Genomic DNA, 23,066 nt, shown 5'->3' with positions numbered 1-23,066 from the left:
ATGCCATCACGCAGCATGTACAGGACAAGGCAATCAGGCCCAGTCAGCATGGGTTCATGAAAGGCAGTTCCTGCTTGACAAACCTAATCTCCTTCTATGACAAGGTGACCCACTTACTGGATGAGGGAAAGGCTGTGGATGTTGTTTACCTGGACTTTTTTAAGGCCTTTGACACTGTTTCCGACAGCATTCTTCTGGAGAAACTGGCTGCTCATGGCTTGGGTGGGCGTACACTTCGGTGAGTAAAAAACTGTCTGGATGGCTGGGCCCAAAGAGTTGTGAATGGAGTTAGATCCAGTTGGTGTCCAGTCATGAGTGGTGTTCCCCAGGGCTCGGTAGTGGGGCTGGTTCTATTTAATAACTTTATCAGTGATCTGGATAAGGGGATCAAGGGCACCCTCAGTAAGTTTGCAGATGACACCAAGGGGGATGGGAGTGTTGATCTGCTTGAGGGTAGGAAGGATCTGCAGAGAGATCTGGACAGGCTGGACCGATGGGCCGAGGTAAATGGTATGAGGTTCAACAAGGCCAAGTGCCAGGTCCTGCACTTTGGTCACAACAACCCCATGCAGCGCTACAGGCTTGGGGCAGAGTGGCTGGAGAGCTGCCCAGCAGAAAAGGACCTGGGGGTGTTAGTGGACAGCCGGCTGAATACGAGCCAGCAGTGTGCCCAGGTGGCCAAGAAGGCCAACAGCATCCTGGCCTGTATCAGTAACAGTGTGGCCATCAGGACTAGGGAAGTGATCGTCCCCCTGTACTGGGCACTGGTGAGGCCCCACCTTGAGTACTGTGTCCAGTTTTGGGCCCCTCACTGCAAGAAAGACATTGAGGTGCTGGAGCGTGTCCAGAGAAGGGCAACAAAGCTGGTGAGGGGTCTGGAGAGCAAGTCTTATGAGGAGCGGCTGAGGGAGCTGGGGTTGTTCAGCCTGGAGAAAAGGAGGCTGAGGGGAGATCTTATTGCTCTCTACAACTACCTGAAAGGAGGTTGTAGGGATGTGGGTGTTACTCTTCTCCCAAGTGATAAGTGATAGGACAAGAGGAAAAGGCCTGAAGTTGCGCCAGGGGAGGTTTAGGATGGATCTTAGGAAAAATTTCTTCACCAAAAGGGTTGTCAAGCATTGGAACAGGCTGCCCAGGGAAGTGGTTGAGTCCCATGGTTTAGTGGTGGACTTGTCAGTGCTAGGTTAAAGGTTGGACTTGATGATCTTAAAGGTCTTTTCCAACCTAAATGATTCTGTGATTCTGTATTTACTGTCACTTACTGACATCATTATCCAGGCTGCTACTTTGCCCTTGATAGAACTGATGGCTTCATTATATGGGTTAGGTATGGATATCTTTCATATTCTTTACACAGACAATCTGATTAGTTGCAATACAGTAGCCAGGTGTCTTTGCAACTAACCTCAGAGCTTGATGAAGTAGTAAGTTGATCAATTTCAGACAAATTCTTCCTTTGCAAGGGTGTGCCGTGAGTTGTTAAAAGTTATAAAGAGACTTTTCACATAGGAGAGGCTGCACTGGAAAAATTCATATGAATGCTTGCCAGTTAAAGCTGGGCAGAATTGGAAGGATAATTAAAACTTCGGCATACTGTGAAGAAGGAAAATGCAGACACTGGGATAACAATAAGTCATTACAGAAATGCATTATTTTGAAATCTATGTACGACCAAACCATAACAATGTAAAGTATCCCTACCTTAAGATCATTATATAGTTTTCAGGGCTGAAAAATTATTCGCAAAATACTTGATCAAGAGCAGAGAGAGATGTCATCATTTTCATTGTTTGAATTTCAGAGTTTTCATCTGCAGAAACAGATGCTTTTCTGAGCATGAGTGAATTAACACTGTTGGCCTTTCTTCTCTCCTAATTAAACACTTCCCACTTCACTTCTGCTCTGCCAGCTCAGATGAAAGTTTGGAAATCAACAGAGAGAAGCAAACAGCAAGAAAGTAAAGAAAAATGGAAAGACGGGGAGGAGATAAACAGTGATGGTAAATGTAGGAATCAAAGGCACAAAACAAAGATGTAGCCCAATTTATATCAGGGTAACATGAGACCTATCAATAAATACCACTAACATGTATTTCTAGAGTGTATCAATATGGACAGAATGGAAAGGTACCTTCTCCTGCCCTTTCTTAGCATACTATTTCAGTAAGATCTGTACCTGTTCAAAGCACTTTTATTATTTCATAAGCTACAATACAGCATTTTCATGTCTTAGACAAGGTTTATAAAGCTTGGTACTAACCAGAAATTAGATATGTCAAACATAGAGATATCAGAAATTCCCTGAGCTGCATAACGCTAAAAGCGGAGAGAATGTGTTCTTACACATTTCCCTGTAGCTCTACTAATGAACAGTGTCAGGGAAAAGATACTGTTCTGACTCCCTGTGGTGACCCTCATGTATAATAAAGCATTGTTCGTGCTTTAAAAATGAAAAGAAATATCACTGAGCTTTAAACGTTACAAGTAAATCTGCCCTAAAACATTCATTATGTGTATTTGTTTAATTGTGCATGAAATACAAATCCTCACGTGTGCTTTCACTGAGGATGAATTATTGAAGAACAGAATTTGTGCATTCTACAAATCCTTAAGTAGAGCTTGCACAGCACTTAAATGCTCCACCAATTCTAATTTTGACTTGGTTTCAGAAATGGGTTGCAGGATGGATCAAGGAGCACAAAACCTTAAGTGTTGGCTCATCCTGAAAAGGGTAAATGCTAGATTAGACATCATCTAAAGGCCATGCATGTAGACAGTACAACTTTCAGATATATAGCAACAATTAATTCATCTGATTCATTACAGTTTTGACTTGAATTAATGTTAATTAACTCTTGTTAATCCAAATAAACTAAAATAGAAACCTGTTGACCAGCGTGTTCGGCTTCTGTTTTTTCCATGTTTATAGCTCCGAGACACTGCTTCTCATTCATTCACATTAAAACATGAAGTAACAACGAGGTTTATGGTTGGTTTGTTCCTAATACTTAATAACCAAGTTGTCTCTATGCAAGTTTAAATGTGACTAGCAGTATAGCAACTAGTTAATTCACATATGCAAAATGACATAGTACACTTGAGCATCTGTCTGTGTGTATTTAAGCAACGTAAGTAATTTTCTGAATTAAAACCACTTTGTGGTTCTCCATCACTGTGTCTGTTTATTAATCAAGGAAATTTAATTTACATACTGTGTTGTTTTAATCTTTGTACTTTATAATTCATACATACTTACTATGTCAGAACAAAGTCCACCAGAGTAAGAACACAGCGTGAAATAATGAAGATGCAATTTTGCTGCATTTGAGATAGCATGTTGGAGCTGATTATTTCACCTGGACTTACGTAGCAGGCAAAGTACAACTGTAAAGAACGAGCTTGTTCATTTGGGTGTGTTTTCCTTTGCCAAGCTTCACTTGAAAGAGGTAAGGTGCCTGCCTAGTGCTGTTTTCTTCAGTTGCTCTCTTAATAATTTATAATATCAAGTTCTATTCTGGAATTAAATGGATCTGTAAATCATTTCAATGTGTAAAAATAAGGGAAGAAAAAAGACTGACTCACTCAAAAATGCTAAAAGAAAAACAAAACAGCTAAAAAAATAACTCCAGATGCAAGTAGAGATTTCCTGAAGTTCAGTGTTGCTTGTGGGTTAGGGTTTTATTTTAAGTTATTTATAATATAATCATTTATAATAGCAACAATAATAGAAGCTTTCAGGAAAAAGAATACATGACAGTGGGAAATGCAGGCACAGTAGAACCTGAATGCTTTAAGGGAAACCCTGTGCCAAATTTCATGGAATTAATCTTCCAGTTTATTATGATCCCAATGTCAAATAACCAGCTTTGCATAAAATAGCAAATTGTATGTTAACAGTAAATCAGAATTATTACTGAATAATTTTAGGTAAAGTAGAAAATTCTGTTTTGCTAGTTGTCTGTGTGGTAGGTATAAAATCAACTCTCAAACCAGAGCTATATGACAATGATTTATCTTGGGCATTTTTTTAAAAATGTGCTGAATATTTTTTCACTCTGGAAAACTGTTTGCTGAATCTGCTACTAAGTCATTAGATTTATAAGGAAGGGGGCTCTGTTGCAACATAAACCGCTGTGGAGAAGGGTACTGTCCTCTCCAGACTCTGCGCTGACACTAGCAGGAAATAAGCTCTGACCGAAGAGCCGCTTGCTGGATCTATTTTCTGCCTCCGTCAAAGCCACTGTGGAGAGCTCAGTCGTTTAAAAAAAGACAATAATAATAAAAAAGAATTTGGCTAGAGTCTAAATAAATGTGTCCTTTGAGAGTATGGGAAACGTTTGTCACCTTGACTCAGTCTAAGCTGTCGTTGATACAGAAATTCCTCTTCAGTCAGGCTGGGATTTGCCAAAGTGAGGACCCCAGGATTTAGTCCAGTAACAGCCTAAGCCTTCTTGCTATGTTGGATGGAGGGGTACCAGATGTGTAACCCTAAAAGGAGGACAAAATGAGCCTCAAAACTGTTCTGATTCAATATGTTGAATCCTTGTGGGTTTTGAAGAGGCTGAGGAAAAGTTCTTTTTGCTTGGTTTTTGAGCTTTTTCAAAAATAATCTGATTTAAACCTGTAACCTATTATTTAAAGCTGTAGATGGAAATTCATAAAAGGCGTAGTCCAGGTGTGCTGAAGTGAGTTCTCCAGTGCATGGAAATATTCCCAGCACTCAGAAAGCCATGTCTTTAAGTACTGTTTGAACTACAGTCGTCAGAGCCAGTATTACTGTTTCTGCCAGTTCAACCACTGCAATTTGCACTCAGGGAACTGGCAAAATTTGATTCTAATAAATATAAGATGTGCTTTTTCTTTTGTCATTACATTGCTTTCTCTGTCTCTTTATGACATACAAAATTACATTATGTTTCATTGACCAGCATGGTACAGTGAGAGACATTCTGTGTCGCAGCACCGTGCTCTGTGTCAGAGGAATGACCAGTCAGGAACAGGGTGTGAGACATCAGGAAAAGGAGAGGCCCTTGAAAGATGGTAGAAGCCAGTTTGGCCATTATATTGAAGCTAGGTATTTCAATACCTTTCTCCTTCAGGACTTCCATACTAAAAGTCATAAATCTTTCCATTTGCAGTTCCAGTCTGCGTTACAGTTCTGTATTGCCGCAGGAGGACTGATTCGGAAGGAAGATGTTGATGAGCTCAGCGGGATTTATTCTGTTCTTGCTCTCTCATTGCACTGTGTCAGCGAGCACCACAGAGGTCGCAGTCTTGGCTAATGCCCACCTTCTCCCCCAAAGCGGCTATGAGAGACTGGGTAACACCAATGAAAAAGGTACTCATGAAGAAAGCAAGTGATTTGGATGCATGCTGTGTTTTTTACTTTATTGCTTTGCTATAGCATTTTCTGCCAATGCGTTTGAAAGTTAGCCCTGCAAAAATACTTTGCAATATGAACATGTCCTGCCCTGAAGTCCAGAATCTTTAAAAGCCTTGCTCAGTTGCCCTCTAATTCAGGAGAAATTAATAGGTTTTTTGTAAAAAAATATTTTGTGACATTTGAAGACTTACTCTTAGGACAATCATATCTACATTACATTTAACACCTCAGTGCCTAAATCCCACCGGTACCTATAACTGAGGCATCCCTAGCTTGCAAGGCCCAGCTTGGTAGGTTTTCTAATACATTTACCAGAGTAGATCCCACAGAAAATGTACACAAAAAGAATAGTGATATTGATTCATTTTCCTCCTCTGACTGATGGCACTTGAGGGTTTATAAAATTCATTTTCCAAGTGAATCCTGTAGCAGTCAGCCTAAATGATTTTCTCATTATCTGTCTATAGAAGTTGTTTCATTTTTCATGAATAATATTCACTGAGAAGGGCAAATACAAGTGCCACTGTGTATATCACTGGCTTGGATTTCACCATATAAATCACCTAAATAATCATTCTATAAAATCATGGGATCAGGTTTTGAGTCGGGCTATGTCTACCAGGTGAATGTTCTAACAACTGGGGTGCAGAGTCATGTACATGGTTCTGCTCTTTCAGGTTATTTAATTATGTCATACAGATAGTATTGAGATTTAAAGTATTCTATTCATGGCTGTAGATTCTATAAGGCAATGAAAGGCATAAAAGTAAGACCTTGGAAAGCCTATACACTCCTGTAAATCTGCCCTGAGTGGCTCAGAAATACCAATAAACTTCTGAATATCAAATATAAAAGACTATATTTAACACAATACTGATATGATGAATAATACTATTTAACAGGTTTAGTCCACCTGGACTTCTACAAAGCCTATGATAAAATACTTCATACAATATTAAATCAGAGAAGGTAGGGTTACATTATTATTTCAGTAGAGATTGAAAAGAAAATGGCTACAACTTGGGTAGAAAAGTAAACTATAAAGCCAAGGGGAGACTGGAAGTATTTACTTATAAGTGATCTTTTCAGTATTCTTATTAAGTATACTGATGCAAAAATAGGAATATGCTGATAAAATTTAATGATAACATGAAATAGAGAAATGTCAATACAAAGAATGAGAACATTACAGAAAAAAAATTACCAGATATTCTTAAGTAATACCCTTAGGATGAAAAATAAAGTACAAAATTCTAGGTTTTACTGCAAGGTGAGGATCTTACCAGTTAAAGAGATCCAAAGACCGAACTCTAGATGAAAGGAAAATAAGCAATAAAAAGGCAATCCAAGAATATATCAACAGAGATGTTTTTAATATGACTTGGGAAGAATCAGTGGCACTATATAAGGCCATCTGCAATATTGTGTGCAAATTTTACCCACATTCTAGGTGATTAATTTGCAGTGAAGAGGTGCAGAAAAAATGCTAAGACAATCAAGGAACAGAAGTTTTATCTTACACTAAATAATAAAAGAGGTTATTTATCCTAACAGAATTTACCCTAACAAAACAAACGCTGATTAAACGTATAGTTGTCTTCATGGTGCATCGGGGCTTGTTACCCAAGAAGCAGCACTATTTAACTAAAGGAAAACATGACAAAAGAAAGAAAAAGATGTTCAGTGGACATTAACAAAATTAGATTGGAAACCAGATGAGTATTTCTAACAGAGTAGTGACAGTTATTGAATTCTATAGTGCTTTCCCGTTGGAAGAGAAGAAATTTAATAATTCTATTCAGAAGACTGCATGATATAATTCCCTACAGGACAAGTAGCAGATAAAATAGTCATGGTCCCTTTCTCTTTCCAGAAGGCTGGGAAGCTGGGGGCTTCAGTGTACTTTTGATCTGTTGATCAAGAGACCATAGAATGAGACTGACTCTTTTCAGACTCTGTTTTCTGTTCAGGAAAAGAAAAACAATGCGTTCAGTAAAATGATCAGCAGGGGCTCTCTGGTCAGTGGTTTGGGCAGAGAAGAGGTTTTTTTCTGAGGTTTTATTTTAAGTTTTTATCTTTGGAAATGTTTTTCCTTAGGTTCTTTTTTGCAAATTTTTGAAAAAAGAAAAAAAGATAGAACATCTTGCCATGCTTTTCCTGAATTATCCCAGTTTCCCAGAAGGAAAAACTAAGTTATAAATGCAGTATCTAAAGTCCTATCGGTCATTGTCAGGACAGAAAATAGGATTTCATAGGTCTGAAGAATTGTCAGTTTACATCATGGGTGGTCTGTAGGAATTTTTCTTACAGAGATATTAAAATTGTCAAGTTTTAGTTAAATATAGATTACAAATATTCCATAGTATAATGACATGTCTTTCAACTCTATGGAGAAGTGAGTTATTTCAATTCAGAAACACGTTTCTGAGTGATGGAACAGACATTGAATAACACCCTTCTCTACAAAGGGAATTATCTATATATGAATTCATACATACATAAATTTATATTTAAATAAATTATATTCTGGCTCTTAGAAGTCTCAAAGTCAATTGAAAAAAGCAGACTATTGTGCCTTAGTCTCAGAGATGCTTGATACTACACTACAGCAAGAAGTTACCTTATAAGTAACTTACATTTAAAAAACACAGTGTGTATATATATATATATATTTCAGCCCAATAGAGGGCATCATCCCAAGCCTTATATGCCATTTTTATCACCTTCTGAGTCTACTGGATAAGCAATAAAGTGGAAAAGCACTTTCGCCTGTTTTCCTGATATTGGTGTTCAGCACTGCACAGCACTGTAGTTATACCTGCAAATCAGTGGTAAGATTTAGCCTGGAGTTTGAGTGACAAGAACTGTTCCTAAAAAAATCCTCAGATGTTTGTAAGTTTTGTATTAGCAAGAAACGTGCTTTAATATCCCCCTTTTATCAATGAACACATGGCATACATATTGGAATTTAACGCAGGGATGTTACAAGTGCCTGAAGAATAAATTGGTTAAACAGAAATTAGATTTATTTGTTGAGGATAAGGCTAGCTCTAGTAATTGCACGCAATGGCCCAAGACATGGCACAGGGAATTGCAAACTTGCTGACTAGTCAAACTGGAAGAATACAGGAGGAAAAGGAATAGTCTTTACATAACTTTTGGCTTTTCAACCATATTTCTGTCACAAATGGAAAATCACACTTCTGTTGTATGACAGGGTAAGAAACCCTTTTTTGAACTTCTGAACATTTCCTGCCTATTCTGCCCTGAAATCTTCCCCCTTTAGCTAAGCAGGTGCCCACCAGCTGAGATGAAGGCAGAGTCAGCTTCCAGTCAGAAGGCAATCACTCACTCACTCTAAAGGACAGAGTTCAATAAATAAAATGTACTATTTGAACAGAAATTTACTTTTAAACTTTTTTTTTCCTACTCAGACTATCCAAGGGATTGTTTTGAGATATTTCAGCGCTCCAAAGGAAATTCCAGGGATGGTCTTTACATCATCCAACCAAAGGAGGACCCAATTGTTGTCTCTTGTAACATGCAGGATGGTGGCTGGACAGTAATCCAGCACATTACCGCCAATAGTACTGTTGACTTTGATAGGACCTGGCAGGATTACAAATACGGATTTGGCTCCGTTCATGACAACCACTGGTTAGGAAATGAATATATGCACCAGTTAACTAGCAGCTCCGTGAAATATATGCTTGGAGTTAAACTTGTAAACCTAAACGCTGAAATCAAATGGGGACAGTACGAACCATTCCTTATTGAAGATGAAGAGTCTCAATACCGAATCAGGGTTGGTCTATACAAAGGCAACGCCACTGATGCTCTGACCTTGGACACGGAAGCTTATCTCCATGACAACCAGAAGTTCACCACCAAGGACAGAGACAACGACAATTACTTCCAGAATTGTGCTAAATTGGAACTCAGTGGCGTTCCTGGAGGAGGCTGGTGGTATGATGCGTGTGCTGGAGCAAATCTAAACCGTAGGAACGTGATATACTGGCAAAAGGACTGCAACAGGCAACGTCTGTGCAAGTTTGCATGGATGATGATCAAACCCATTGACCACAGTGTATCATATCCAACCAAGTCCTGTCCATGTCAGAAAGTTGAACTCTAGATAAGCCACGTTACTTTGAAGGGAACATGGATTCTTTGTCTAGTGACTGAAGTGAACTCACACTGACTGAATAATTGCACTAAGTAATCATGACTGAAAATTTAATTTGGGCCTCTGCAAGAGCTTTATGATAGCATATTGTCCAGGACTGGACCAGGACATAGACATCTACCAACCACACAAGTGAGAAGTCACTGTCAGAAACTAAGGCCTCTACCAGAAGATTTAAATAACTAATTTTATAGTATTTTAGCCATAAGAGCAGTCAGGTATGAAATCCAGGATATGATATCTTGTATGAGATATACATGAATATACATGCATTTCAGAAGGTTTTGCTCCAGTATGAATGTTCACAGTTGATCTCCTACAATCCTTCACATATCATGCAGGAAGGAAATTTTTAGCAAAGTACCTATATTTACAAAATGTATTTTGGAGAGTATTGTATACTGTAGGGCAGCATCAGGCCTTTCCTTTTTACCTTTAGTGAAAGGTATTTTAATATATAAAATTGAAATTAGCCTCATCTCCCACGGCTTTTTTTCCCCTTCACTGACTCTTCTATTTATCTCTACTTTTTAATCATCCCATACACAATGAAGTACTCAGCACAGGCTTTCTTTTCCTTCTGTCTTTTTAGAGCACCCAGAGCTAATGGGATCATCAGTTTTCCCATTTAAAGCTACTAATCCAAAGCTTTCAACTCCTCTGAATTTTTCCCCCAAGAAACTCTGTGAACACATTTTTTAAAAAGATCAAAATGATTTCACAATTGTTTACTTTTTGCTCCATTTTTTTTCTGAATATGAGTCCACTTTGTTTACCATGTTTTGACTGTTGCTTCTCCCTGTTCCACAATGTGCTTCAGCTTTCTCTGTTTTTTTTAATACAACTGTGAGAAAAAAAGTGCGTTGGCTTTATTTCACATTTGCTGGCTTCAATCATTTTGGCACTCAACTCTGATGCTATTTAAAGTGTCTTTTTTTCTAGTTATAAAATAAAGAGAAAATAATTAAATTTCATTATAAATTAATCTGTTTTAAAATCATAAATAAAAGGATTTCAGCTTTGGTAACCTTGAAGACCTTGATTTCTTTTACAGCTGTTACTTCACACGTCTATGTCATTGGAATAACTGTATGACAACTGAAGAGTTTTCATTGTTGCATTATACAAAATTTCAGGATAATAATTAGAATATCTTGTATTTTTTCTTAGATATTTCAATTACAGAAACTCAACCAAGAGATACTGGCAAACTCCTGCTTTTTAATTTAGAAATGGAGATCTCATAATTTCAATGAAAATTACTTCACAGAAAATAAACTGTATTGTGTTTTGAGAAGACCAAGATTGCCAGGATTACTTAAGAAGAGACATTAATTAGGAAGTGGAAAAGCCAAGAAAACAATTTTTATTTTTTAGAATGCGCTGTAACATTTTCAGAATGTTATACAGATATGTTACGTGGGTGAGGCTAATACAGTATTTACGTCTATTTTTCAGCATCTGATTTTTTTTTTCCCCCTGAAATTGTGTTCAAAGACAGAAGTGTGATGGGGAAAAAATGGACAGTAGCCGAATTGAGTTTACGTCATTGAGTCAATTTAATGTGGGTTCTGCTGTAACTCTATCAGGATGCTTCCAAAGTTGCAATGAGGATACAAGAACATCACCCGAGTGCTGCCTGTCTCCCATAGCTGTTACTTGAATTCCTGGCTATATAGACAGATTCTCACGCATCTTCCAAAAACGTGTTTTGAATACTCGACATGGAATGACACAACTGAAAGCCAGCAGGCTGCATCTGATCCTCAAAGGCAAGTAACCTGCTCTGCAGCCCACCCTTGGCCTCTTTTGGAGGGTTGTGGAGGAAAGGACTGTGCAAATAAGCTGTATGAATGACTCGGGCACCAGCAGCTCAAATCCAGCTGCCCAGGTTTGGAGGCACTCTCTGGTATTAGCTGGCACCCTACAAACTTATGCTGACATTGAAATTCCAGTATGGGTATTAGATTAAATTGTATCAATAACTCATAACAAGGAGTCTCCAAGCAAAAACAGGCTAATTCAGTTCAAGCAAAGACATTTAATAGAACTCAGGGACTGAGGTATGTCCCACACTTCTAAACAAAGCATGGATGGAAATGACTACCAGAGATGGATTTGTGACTAAGTAGTGTATGGAAATATATAAGAATATTCCAATACACCCACCAGCACTTCTTTCTAGAGCTCTTAAAGAGAAGGACATGGAGCCTTAAAAAGGGGACTAAATTCTACTTTGTAATTCCTTAGCAAAAGGCTGTTTTAACTGAATAGATTTTTTTCTCCATCCTGAATCTTAATGACCAGATACCCAGAACAATGCTGAGAGCAGCTGCCCCTCAACACTGAATCAGCAAAATCACAGTCTGAAACATGAGGGTTCCTATTCTGTCTGCTCCTATTTTCTTTTCCCTATTACATTTCTCCTATCCTCTCTCTTAGCCTTTCCTAATTATACTGCCACCTGCACATACTTGAAAAAAGGAGGTGGGCACTCCCAAGAATATCTGATGGAAAAAAAATTATTTGGTCAAATAAATATCCCACCAAAATGAGGAAGCATGACAAGGTCTAGAGCAACAGGTATATGGCTGATTTCCACCTCCAAGCACCCCTGAATGGGAGGGTTTTTTTGAAAAAAAACCCAACCTTCTGTAATATCAAAGAGGCATAAGCAGTATGGAGGTTTTTGGGCAGAGTCCCTTCTAACAGAGAAGCACCTAGATGTCAAAGCAAATGGTAACTCCAGCTTAATTGTTATGTACAATTGAGGAAACGTGCATTTGCTTCTCACTACGCCCAAGTGATTCCTTCATATTATTTCTGTCTCTATAGAAAGCAAAGAAAATTAATTTCAGAGGAAAGTTACACCATTCCATTTGTTTGTTTGTTTTCCTACAGCAAAGAATCTAGAGAAGGCAGAAGTATGTACATCCTCTAAAAATTACAGAGTAAAAGAAGCATCCAAAAATTCTCCTTCAGCATGAAGATTTTGGGAATCTCACTATGAAGGGGTGATTTGGAAACTGTGTTTCCAACCACAAGTGAAGAAGCATCTTACAAAATTCTATTTAAAATCCAGAATCTGAAAATTCCACAGGTATTCAATTAATTTTCAAACTGGTTATCCAGTTTCATAACAAATGCATTCTATGAGAAAGCAGCATCTTCCAGATTGATACCAGATTCTTTAATTTTTGTAATGACTTCTCATTTAAATTTTACATACTTACCACATCCCAGTGACATTTTTATTCCTTCAGGTATGTGACTATCCTTTGCTACATTTGCATGAGGATTTATCAGTTAAGTTAGTTTGACATGTTCAGGTCATCTCTCAAATACGACAAGGAGGCAATGTCAAAGACTTCAGAGAAAAGCCCTATGTGGGAAATAGAATTATAGAATGATCAGAATAATTAAATTAGAGATGGGGACTAAAACTGGGACAATATCTAAAGGGTGATAAGGAAGTACAATTTAGGATTTTGCCTTGAAGTGCATCACTGTCTCTGAATCTAAACTCCTCAAATCCATATATCCCAGAGCAGGTCTCATTATGGGTACAACAGAGATGAGGAACAAAAATCCGCATATAAAAATAACTTTCAACAGTTAATAGCAGTTACTAATTGACATGCATAGTTGGGTAAGATAAGCATGATTTGCAATTGAATTATACAATTAATGGCAAAATATGCTCTATCATGTTTTACAGATTCTTACAGTATTTTCTCTATAATCCCTTTAATTTCGTCCTTCCTCAATTCAACAGGATTTTTCTACAAAGGAAATACCTGCATTTATGTTCTATCTTGACTTTCCGTCCTTGGCAAAGCTCTTCACTCTGTGCTAAGTAGTCACAGAAAATGCACAACTGTAACTGCAAACATAAATTACATTTACAGAAAATGAATGTTACTTGATAATTTACAGGGATCTGGAATATATAGGGAGGCTGGCATGTATGAAAAGGGAGAGACAAAAACAATACCCCCAGTTTGTGGAAAAATTCAATATTCAAAAATATTAAAGTATGCTGTGTCTCTGAAAAGCTTAGTTAGGGATGTATATTTATGCATCTATATTGATAATACAGACATACATATCTATATATATATGTATGTGTATGTAATTATGTGTAAATAACATGTAATTTTACAAAAAAAGATCTTTCCACAAGTCCATGACTGAGACCATAACCAATTATAGGATCAGTAAAAGGTTCATTAAAAGGACAGAAATACAGATAAGAAGATTGTTTTACACTGTAAAAGTCCCACAGCACTTTTCAAATGAACAAAATATAATTTGAAAACAAAATGTAATTAAGCACTAATTGATTCTCTGATGAGGATCGCGTTTTTCTTTTTGCAATTTTGATATTTTTTTAAGAATAAACATTCTACGTAACAATAAAGCCAACACAGACCACTTTATATAATTCTAGGTATTTACAATGTACCCATGTCTGGCCACGTAACGTCTCACACGGTGAAGTGCTAGCAGCATAGTTTGAGCACATATTTCACAATTACACTGAACCAACATTGTTGCATCCATCACCGTGTATTCTAATACATTTACTGAGCACAGAGTCCATAAACATTTACAGAACGCTCTAGTTCAACAGAAGCCAAAACCAACAAAAAATGTCCCATTTAATTTCAGTAGAAGCCAATGTTTTACTTTAGCAACAACACTGCAGCTAGCAGGAACTGTTACTACCTCATAAATTTTGCCTTTAACTACAGCTTGTGCCACAGAGGGACACGTTCATTTGCTAAAAATCAAACACAGTTTACTGAATGCCTGATCCAATGTAATATAAAATAAACCCACTATAATAACCAACTTGTACATAGTTACTGTACACAAGAAAAGCTCTGGATAGTGACAGAGGAAAGTTGATGAAAGGGTCTTTATAAAGACCCATACTTTCCTTTAATAAGCAATCATATGCTAATGTGCAAAAAATAATAGGCACAGTATGGTATGTTACAAAATCAATTGTGAATTTACAGAACATATTTTTACATTACTACAGTACTAATCTTTCACTGACACAATTCTACCCTCTGGAGATTGGGGATAAAAATATTAATTACTTGTCCTGTGGCTGTTGACGTGGAGGAATTATGTATTTGTAGGGAAACATTTTGATGGTATGATAATTTAATAAATTATATGAACAATTTCACTGAGAGCAATGGTACATTCAGGATGACTAATACAATCCCTGAAATGTGCAACTGGGTCATGTCACCACTGCAATGTCCCACTAGCACATCTAAGTAGATATAATATGAAGATTGGCCCAAATTAATATTCCAGAGTATCTCACCCTGAATTTTGATAGAAAGGCTAGAGCTGAATCTGAACTTTGTGTACATGGAGATCTTCCTCATTTACTCATAAACATTTGTTTACTTTAGGACTTGACTCTTTATGACTTCTGTCGCCGTTAACTTTGTTTTCTTTTGACCTTTTCTGAGGCTTCACGTTTGTTCCCACCACAAGGAAACAGGTCACCAGCTCTGTTCCAATGGCCGCCTGCTGAAGGCAGACCCTTCGCTTTACACATTCAGTCAAGCTCACAGGGCTCCTGCAACACAGACATCAGGCAGACATGCAGTTCACCCCTGCCACAGAAACGTCCTCACCACATACCCAAAGCCCTGGGAAACTGCAAGTAGTGGCCAGAGTCTCAGCTCATTGTACCTAGGCCAGTACAGCCCAGTCCCAGAAGCCACAGCTGTCAGAGGAGTTGACTCCAGCCCCCAGTACTGTAGCAGATATTGTTCTGCTGGACTAGAAGATAGTGACTGGAGAGAAACTGTATTTCCAAACACCTAACGTTGATTAGCGTTTGTAAAGCTATTTAAAGCTAAAAAGCGGTATGAAAGTGCAAAGTTTCCTTAATAGCTTTAAAAATCTTTCTTCTTTCAGAAAGGCCAATTCTGTCACTGTTTTAAATAATTTCATAACATATAGGTAAATGCACAGGGCATCAATACATATTTTTCTCTTGTTCTGGATCATTCCATCATTAATGGAAACTTTTGGGGCAAGGGGAAGCACAACAGAGGAGATGACTGGAAAAGAAAGATTTTCCTTATGTGGTAAAGTAGATAGACTATGTCCATTATGCTTTACAGTCAGTTCTGATTTGCACCATTGTCACTATAGCATACAGAAGCATTGGAAAATGGAGAAATTCAGAGGTACCTGCTCATTATCACCATTTTTTACAGATGACAGTGATTTTCATGATGGAACTGAGATTAGGACTGGCTTCTTCATAGACAAAATACATTACCTATTTCCTCCACTGTGAGCCCTTCCTACGTCTCCAGAAAAGTCATCCTTAAAGTGGAAATTTTCTCAGTATTACATTCTCCTATAATACGAGTGTTCATTTGAAGTATAATGAATCTCCCTAAACATATATTATTGGGTGCAACATTTACCCCTTTAAATAGTCCTTGTTTCATTCCAACAGCAGGTGGAAAAGTCTCAAAACAGAAGTAGTACAAGCTCCATTGCTTGGTACCTTGAAAACTAAATAGACAATACACTAGAAAGGAAGAAAGGACCTATAGGAAGAAACAGGGAGACAGACTGGATGACCTGACCTGATGACCATCCCACTCTTATTTCCAGTAGTTTATAATTTCCTCTACACTTTCTCATGCTGAAAGAAAGGACAGAAGACCCCTAACAATAACTTTAGCACAGACCTACTGCAAAATCACGAACATCCTGTGCTGCTCACAGCAGCCACTGACTTCTTTATCCCAAGCACACTACTTTCATGCAAAATTTTACTTTTCTGCAGATATTTTTAACCCCTAGACATATAAAGCAAGAGACAGCATTACAGTCAGTTTACTAGGATACGTCAATATCTATTTTGCCTCTTATCCCTTATATAAGAGCAATTATGGCAGTCTGGTATTGCCCTGCCAGTATAGTTTTTCCTCCACTTTTTTCTTTTTCCACTGGCAGAAAAGCAGCATCTTAAAAGTTTTCCTGAAAGTTTTGTTACAGAGGGCGTAACACATGGGGTTAACAGTGCTGTTCACATAGCAAAGCCAATATCCAAGGTGCCACAGTGTCAGGGGAATGCAGTCAGAGCAGAATGTGGAGATCAAAACCATGATATTGTAGGGAGTCCATGTGATGATAAAAGCCAAAAGAATGGCACTTAATGTCTGTGCTGCTTTGCGTTCCTTTATAAGAACCATCCGTTTCCTTTTGGTGATTTGGTTATTTATATTTGGATCCATGCTTTTGATGGAAGGATCCTTTGACAGAGCAGCAGAACAAGGAGTTATTTTTACTTTACGGCAACCATTGTTGGCTTCCTGGCTGCCATCAGCCTTAACCACCAACCGGAATTTATAGGCCACACATTTTTTACTTTTTTGTACGTGGCCTTTGGCAGGTGACAAAAAGTATTTCTGGTTCTCAAAATCATTTTCTTCAGGTTGGTCTTTGACAACAACATCCGTACTGTCATTAAACTCTTCTGCCTTACCTTTAGATGGACTTTTGTAAGTTACTTGGAAAACGGAATCAGCGGCAAGTTTATCCTCCTCTTCTGAAGATGCATAGCTGCTGCAGGTGGTTAACTGGTCAGCCTTAGCCCAGTCGTTACAAGTACTCGCTGCCTGAGAGGCTTTCACCGTAGCTGATGTACTTCGACTAGATGAAGACCAGGAAGCTTGACACCTCTCTCTTTTGACTATGTTTTGCTGCTTGCAACTGAAGCAAGACTTCAGGAAAGTTTTCTGAGGCTTTATCATCTCAAATTCTGCCACAGACTCCGAACCCTGCAGTTCAGCAAGGTCCTTGGTACGTTTTTCCGTCTCTTTATAGATGCGGCAATACAGGATGGTCATCACGGACACTGGAATGTAAAAAGCAGCAATTGCAGTACCAAAGGTGATAATGGGCTCATATAAAAACTGTATCTGGCACTCTTCAGGTGGTACTGTTCGTTCGCCCACAAAATACTGCCAGCACAAGATTACGGGTGCCCACAACACGAAGGAAATCAGCCAGGCCAGACCAATCATGATGCCAGCTCTTTTGGGCGTGCGCTTGGCCCTGTAAGTTAAAGGCCTTGTGATGGAAAAATATCTGTCAAAACTGATGACTAGGAGGTTCATTACTGAGGCGTTGCTAGCTACATAGTCCAGTGCTAGCCACAGGTCGCAGGCAAGGCTTCCAAGAGACCAGTGGCCTATGAGTATGTAAGATGTATAAAGGTTCATAGAAAATATTCCAATGATGAGATCCGCACAGGCGAGACTGAGCAAGTAATAATTGTTGACAGTTTTGAGCTGGCTGTTAACCTTGAAGGATATCATTACAAGAATATTTCCCACTATGGTTATTAAGCTTACAATTGCTGTTACAGTAGCAATAGTAATGACTTCCAGGAGGCTATGCCCTTCTAACTGCTTATGGTTGATGGATGAACTGTTTACAACAGTAGAATTGCCGAATAAATTTACTTCCATTCTTCTTCTTGGTGTATTATCATCAGGATCTTGCTTTCTGTACTCGAAAATATCCTTTTGGAGACAGATGTAGAAATCAAAGGAAAAAACAGAAAAAAAGGCAGCTCATTAAGTAGCACAGACTTCCATTAGAGTTAGCATCTATCAAATTATTTGTGCTTGCTTTTTGCATTTTGATTATTGTTTCTACCACTGTGAATATAACTAAAACGCACAAATGTACATTCTAGGACACCGTACTCTGGTATCTTATGACATTTTTAAATGCAATCAAAACAACTATTGTTTCTTAAGTCATTCAATCATGCCAGCTTTTATATTTTGAATACTTTAGGATACACTTCTTAAAGACAGACATTTAAAATTTTGCAGTGCAATAAGACAGTGAGTCACTGTTTCCTACAGTACTATGTAGAAGACATGTTGAGATTTCAGAAATTATCTTTGGGAAAATTTGAAGAAGTCACCAACAAGAGAAAGAGAGTAAAAGGAAACTGAAGACGCATGGGGAGTTAGGAACCACGCTGATATGGTGGCAGTGGGAAACAATTAGGTGTTAGAAGTGCTTGGGGCAATTGAGGGGGAATCTTTGAGTTAAGGAAGCAGGCAAGGCCAAGAAGATGTTTTTGGAAAAATACATTAGGCAGGAAAGACTTTTCTCTATTGGGAGATCTTGGGACAGAGATCCTATAGACTGGATGAGGTGTGGAAGTGCAGTTTGGGTAGTTTGGGCGAGTGAATCAGCAATGGATTACCACAGTGAGAAACAATGCAGCAAAACCAATTAATACTTGCATAAGCAGCGAAAGGTGGAAATGGCACCACTGTCACTCTATTAGCGCATACATGCCTCTGACATCCATCCCTTCCTACATTCTTCACTGCTGTTTTCTTGTCCCAGTGAATGCATGCCTGAATTAGGCAATTTGGTTCTTTCACAGGTACCTGCTATTTTTTGAGTCATTCCATCACAAGAGATGATGCTAATCACTTGTTCAATGCTTAATCTTGCTAGACTGTATAATTTTGGAATAGTCAAATAGTAGTTATTTTTTTTTAAGTCAGAAATTAAAGATAAATTATCTGTTTGTTTATTGGGCATCTAGCCAGTACAAAACCAGTAAGATGATCCCTTTTTTCAAAGCATACACAGGTTGAGATAAAATTATCACATAAATCACCTATTACAGTCTAACTCTAAGTCTTTAGGATTCTCTCAGCATCAGATCTCTATTACATGGCGCTCCCCATTCATCCACACCACTTCTTTCATACTAACTCTCAGAACATTATTTTCTTTGGTCTTGGCAAGCTTTCAAAGCCTATCACTTTCCCACATGTTGTCATCTATGTCTTGTACCAAGCAGTTAGGTCCTGCCTCTCATCAGCTGAATACACTGGTATTTTATACCCACTTGTTGAATTTTCAGATAAGCATCTTATTTTCTTTAATTGTCCTTTTATTTTCTGTCATTGTTTCCTTTACTTTTGTCCCAGGTGTCCTAAATATCCACAGAAGTCTATCAACTTTCTTCTTCAAACCCTCCCTAATGATTATCTCTTGTTGTGATGACATTCAATAATGGTTAAGTTTCCTGGTGTACTGAGACCACTGTCTATCATACTATCCAAAATGGTTCTCCTCCATCTGTGTGTGTCTGTCATCTCCTATCTTATATTTAGATGTTTGTACATCTATATTCCATTTATACACAACATATATTGAACCTAACTCAACAGAATTCTAGTTCAGGTATAGGCCTTGCAGCTTAGTAATACTCATAATATTGCACGTTGACCATCTGTACGCTTGGCTCTCTACAGCCTCCAGAGACAGTCTAGCAGCCAAGAATAACTGAAGAGCCACAGCAGTCCTAACAAGCCCCATGCAAGGAAAGAAAGTTCATCCTGGTTTTGCATTCTGCAGACTTCCCTCAAGCCAGAGCTGTCTTGATGGCTGGGCGCGCTGGCTTCACAAACCTTTACACAACCTTGAAGTGTAGGAATTCATTTAACAAGAAACAAAGGTGTGTGGAGCAGCTGCATGGCTGTGATAAGGTAGCTGAGCTGTGAGAGATGAATCTGCTACCTCATATGGCTCATGCTTCTTTTTCTATGAACAGTCAGAACAGTTGTTCTGCATGTCAACAGTTCTGTGTGATTAAATTTCTGAACGTGGCAGTGCAGTAATGAGTTTAGTGTGGCAACGTCAGGGGGCAGAGAGGGCCGGCTACTCTGCAAGGGAAGGTTAGCCATGGGTGGAGCATGATACCAAGACAGGTGGGAGCAGCGATCTCACCGAGAAGCTGGACGTAGGGAACCACGTTTGCCTCATGATCAGGGCCAGTGACAGTGATTAGGGTCAGACATAGTCCAGTGATTACACAGCAGGTCCAAGACCAAGCCAGGAAGCCCAGCCAGCAGGTCCGAGTCAGGATCAGAGTCAAGACTGAGGAGGTAGGAGACCAGATGCAGATGTTGCTGGTGGCCAGCTGCGATGTAGCACAGGCGAGGGCCGGCGGTACAGCCTCAGCTTAAAAGCAGTTCCCAAGGGAAAGGCGAGGGAGGCCCTTGCTTCTAGTTTCCTCACAACAGGTCTTATCAGCTGAGCAGCTGACCTTGGACTCAGCCAGCTAAACTCTAACATAGCCAACAGTGCTCCTAGAAGGGGGCTGCGCTCCAGGCCTTCACAGCTGTAGACCTGAATCACGGCCAGGGATCGTGACTTCTTTGCAAGTTGCAAGATTTCAGGAAAGGCTAGAAACGGTCTTAAAAAGGCACCAGCTATAAATTTCAGGCACGTGGATAAACCTCTACTCGCTTCTACATTTGCCTAGCACCTGGGGTTGAGCAGCTGCTTAGGATGATTTTAGGAGATTGAACTTTCTGCCTTTTTTTTTTGCAGAAGATGACACTTTTCTCAGAAGAGAGGAGACTAGAAATTGCCTAGATGCTGTGCCCTGTAATGCTTTGCCTTTTGCTATAGGTAGCAAGTGTGTCCTCCTCTTAGGTCACTTATCCTCCCTAACACTAGGATTTAGGAGGAAAGACTGATGAAGATACCCCATGTGTATTGCAGATTCAGAGCAACAGGAGAAGCAGAAATTGTTGTTGTCCTGACACAATTGTTCTTGGTTTGAACAGACGCAGGTATGAGGAACGCTGGCAGTATGGTATAGAAACTATAATTAATTTCTAAATAAAAAGCCCTCTCATTATTGTCCTGCAAAGCCTTCCCTCCTTAATGGGCTGTTTTATTGTGATGCCTATACAAATTAACAGTAGCTAAGCTGCTAGTATGCAAAGATCCCTTCTTGGCATGTTGACCATTCTCATCATCTCTTTGTACTCTATCATCTTTTGTCTCACAGGTCTGTGTTAACACTTGGCGGTGTTACCTTTTGTTCTCTATTTGTGTATCACTCAAGGCAACAGTGCCTTTGAGTGGGGCTTCTGTGTGCTATGGTAACATAATTTATGTTAATTGTCTTTCATAAGAGATGATAATAACAGGGAGATCAAAATTAAATTACAAAATCAAAATGCACATGTACAGTATCATGACTTTGCTATCTGTCTCATAATTATTGATGCATGAACTTCACGCTTGTGAGTTGTAATGATATTTGCTATTTGTTACCAAATATTAGCGATATTTTTTTCAATCTAGCTGTAAGTATTAATTAACGTGAGTTGTTAAATCTGTACATATAGTCGGCTTATAGTTATCTGCAGGCAGATTGTTCGTGTCACAGATTAATTGCACCACAGATGCAGGCACAGCTTGGGTTTGCCAGCTTTTATTAGCTCTAGCTCAGCACTGGGTCTGCCAGACCTGTGCTGGCTGCAGGAGGCATCATTTAGATGTCTTTGCAATGTGCTTGCCAGTGCTGCTCCCTGCTACTTGATTTATTTGCTTGTGTTGCGCTGGAGTCGTGCTAAGCTAATTTACTGATTTGCTGCATGCTATGCCCCAGAATTAAGCAGCGCTTAACCACAGGTAGTAGTGCAGAGACACTACAGCCCGTGATTTCAGAGTACAGGAGTTTTGGTCACATTTTGCTGTAAGGACTACTGGGTTTAAAAAACCTTCAAAACCAGATTGATGTTTTAATGTGTGTTGTCAAAAGACAGCCTGTGTGCTCAAGAGCTATTGAGCAAGCCTGCCATTAGGGAACTGGTGAACTTCCTTGAGGAGAGCACGGGTGCCTGCCTAGTTCAAGCAGAGCAGGACAAACCCTCCTGGCTGTACAGCACAAGGCGGTTCCCATGTCCCTGCTTGCTCTGTGTCCTCAGAGCAAGATGCTCCTCCAGAGGCTGCAGAATCACGTCATGTGCTTCACATAGCGCAGGCTTGGGTGCACCGCCCTGTCAGCCCGGCTCGGTTGTTTTTTTCCCTTATTTCCTACAGAAAGATAACTCTGGGTCCTGCACTTGGGTCAAAACAACCCCATGCAGCGCTACAGGCTTGGGGCAGAGAGGCTGGAGAGCTGCCCAGTGGAAAAGGACCTGGGGGTGTTGGTCAACAGCCAGCTGAATATGAGCCAGCAGCGTGCCCAGGTGGGCAAGAAGGCCAACAGCATCCTGGCCTGTATCAGTAACAGTGTGGCCAGCAGGACTAGGGAAGTGATCGTCCCCCTGTACTGGCCACTGGTGAAGCCCCACCTCGAGTACTGTGTCCAGTTTTGGGCCCCTCGCTGCAAGAAAGACATTGAGGTGCTGGAGTGGGTCCAGAGAAGGGCAACAAAGCTGGTGAGGGGTCTGGAGAGCAAGTCTTATGAGGAGCGGCTGAGGGAGCTGGGATTGTTCAGCCTGGAGGAAAGGAGGCTGAGGGGAGACCTTATCGCTCTCTACAACTACAAATATGAAAGGAGGTTGTGGCAAGGTAGGTGTCTTCTCCCAGTGATAAGTGATAGGACAAGAGGAAAAGGCCTGAAGTTGCGCCAGGGGAAGTTTAGGATGGATCTTAG

At 39.4% G+C, this 23,066-nt stretch overlaps 2 protein-coding genes across 2 annotated transcripts; one reads left to right on the top strand and one right to left on the bottom strand.

The window, feature by feature from the left end:
• The first annotated feature begins 5,192 nt into the window (after positions 1 to 5,192).
• LOC128909519 (fibrinogen-like protein 1-like protein) lies at positions 5,193 to 9,517 on the top strand. The gene is made up of 2 exons (XM_054201288.1): positions 5,193 to 5,337; positions 8,817 to 9,517. The coding sequence occupies exons 1-2, from the start codon at positions 5,193 to 5,195 to the stop codon at positions 9,515 to 9,517; spliced, it is 846 nt and encodes a 281-aa protein (XP_054057263.1).
• Positions 9,518 to 16,509: 6,992 nt separating this feature from the next.
• Positions 16,510 to 18,096, bottom strand: CHRM5 (cholinergic receptor muscarinic 5). The gene has a single exon (XM_054200085.1). It carries the CDS (start codon positions 18,094 to 18,096, stop codon positions 16,510 to 16,512), a length of 1,587 nt encoding a protein of 528 aa, XP_054056060.1.
• Between the last annotated feature and the right edge of the window lie 4,970 nt (positions 18,097 to 23,066).

The sequence above is a fragment of the Rissa tridactyla genome, chromosome 4 (genome assembly GCF_028500815.1).
Source record: "Rissa tridactyla isolate bRisTri1 chromosome 4, bRisTri1.patW.cur.20221130, whole genome shotgun sequence".
NCBI lineage: Eukaryota > Metazoa > Chordata > Aves > Charadriiformes > Laridae > Rissa > Rissa tridactyla.
This window is presented reverse-complemented; position numbering and strand designations above follow the sequence as displayed.

What these genes read in the sequence shown, in the direction of transcription:
- LOC128909519 (XM_054201288.1), top strand. Translation starts at nt 5,193, where the DNA reads ATGTTGATGAGCTCAGCGGGATTTATTCTGTTCTTGCTCTCTCATTGC. An exon ending in GGGTAACACCAATGAAAAAG is followed by an intron (nt 5,338 to 8,816) that starts GTACTCATGAAG and finishes TTTCCTACTCAG; the next exon opens with ACTATCCAAGGGATTGTTTT.
- CHRM5 (XM_054200085.1), bottom strand. Translation starts at nt 18,096, where the DNA reads ATGGAAGTAAATTTATTCGGCAATTCTACTGTTGTAAACAGTTCATCC.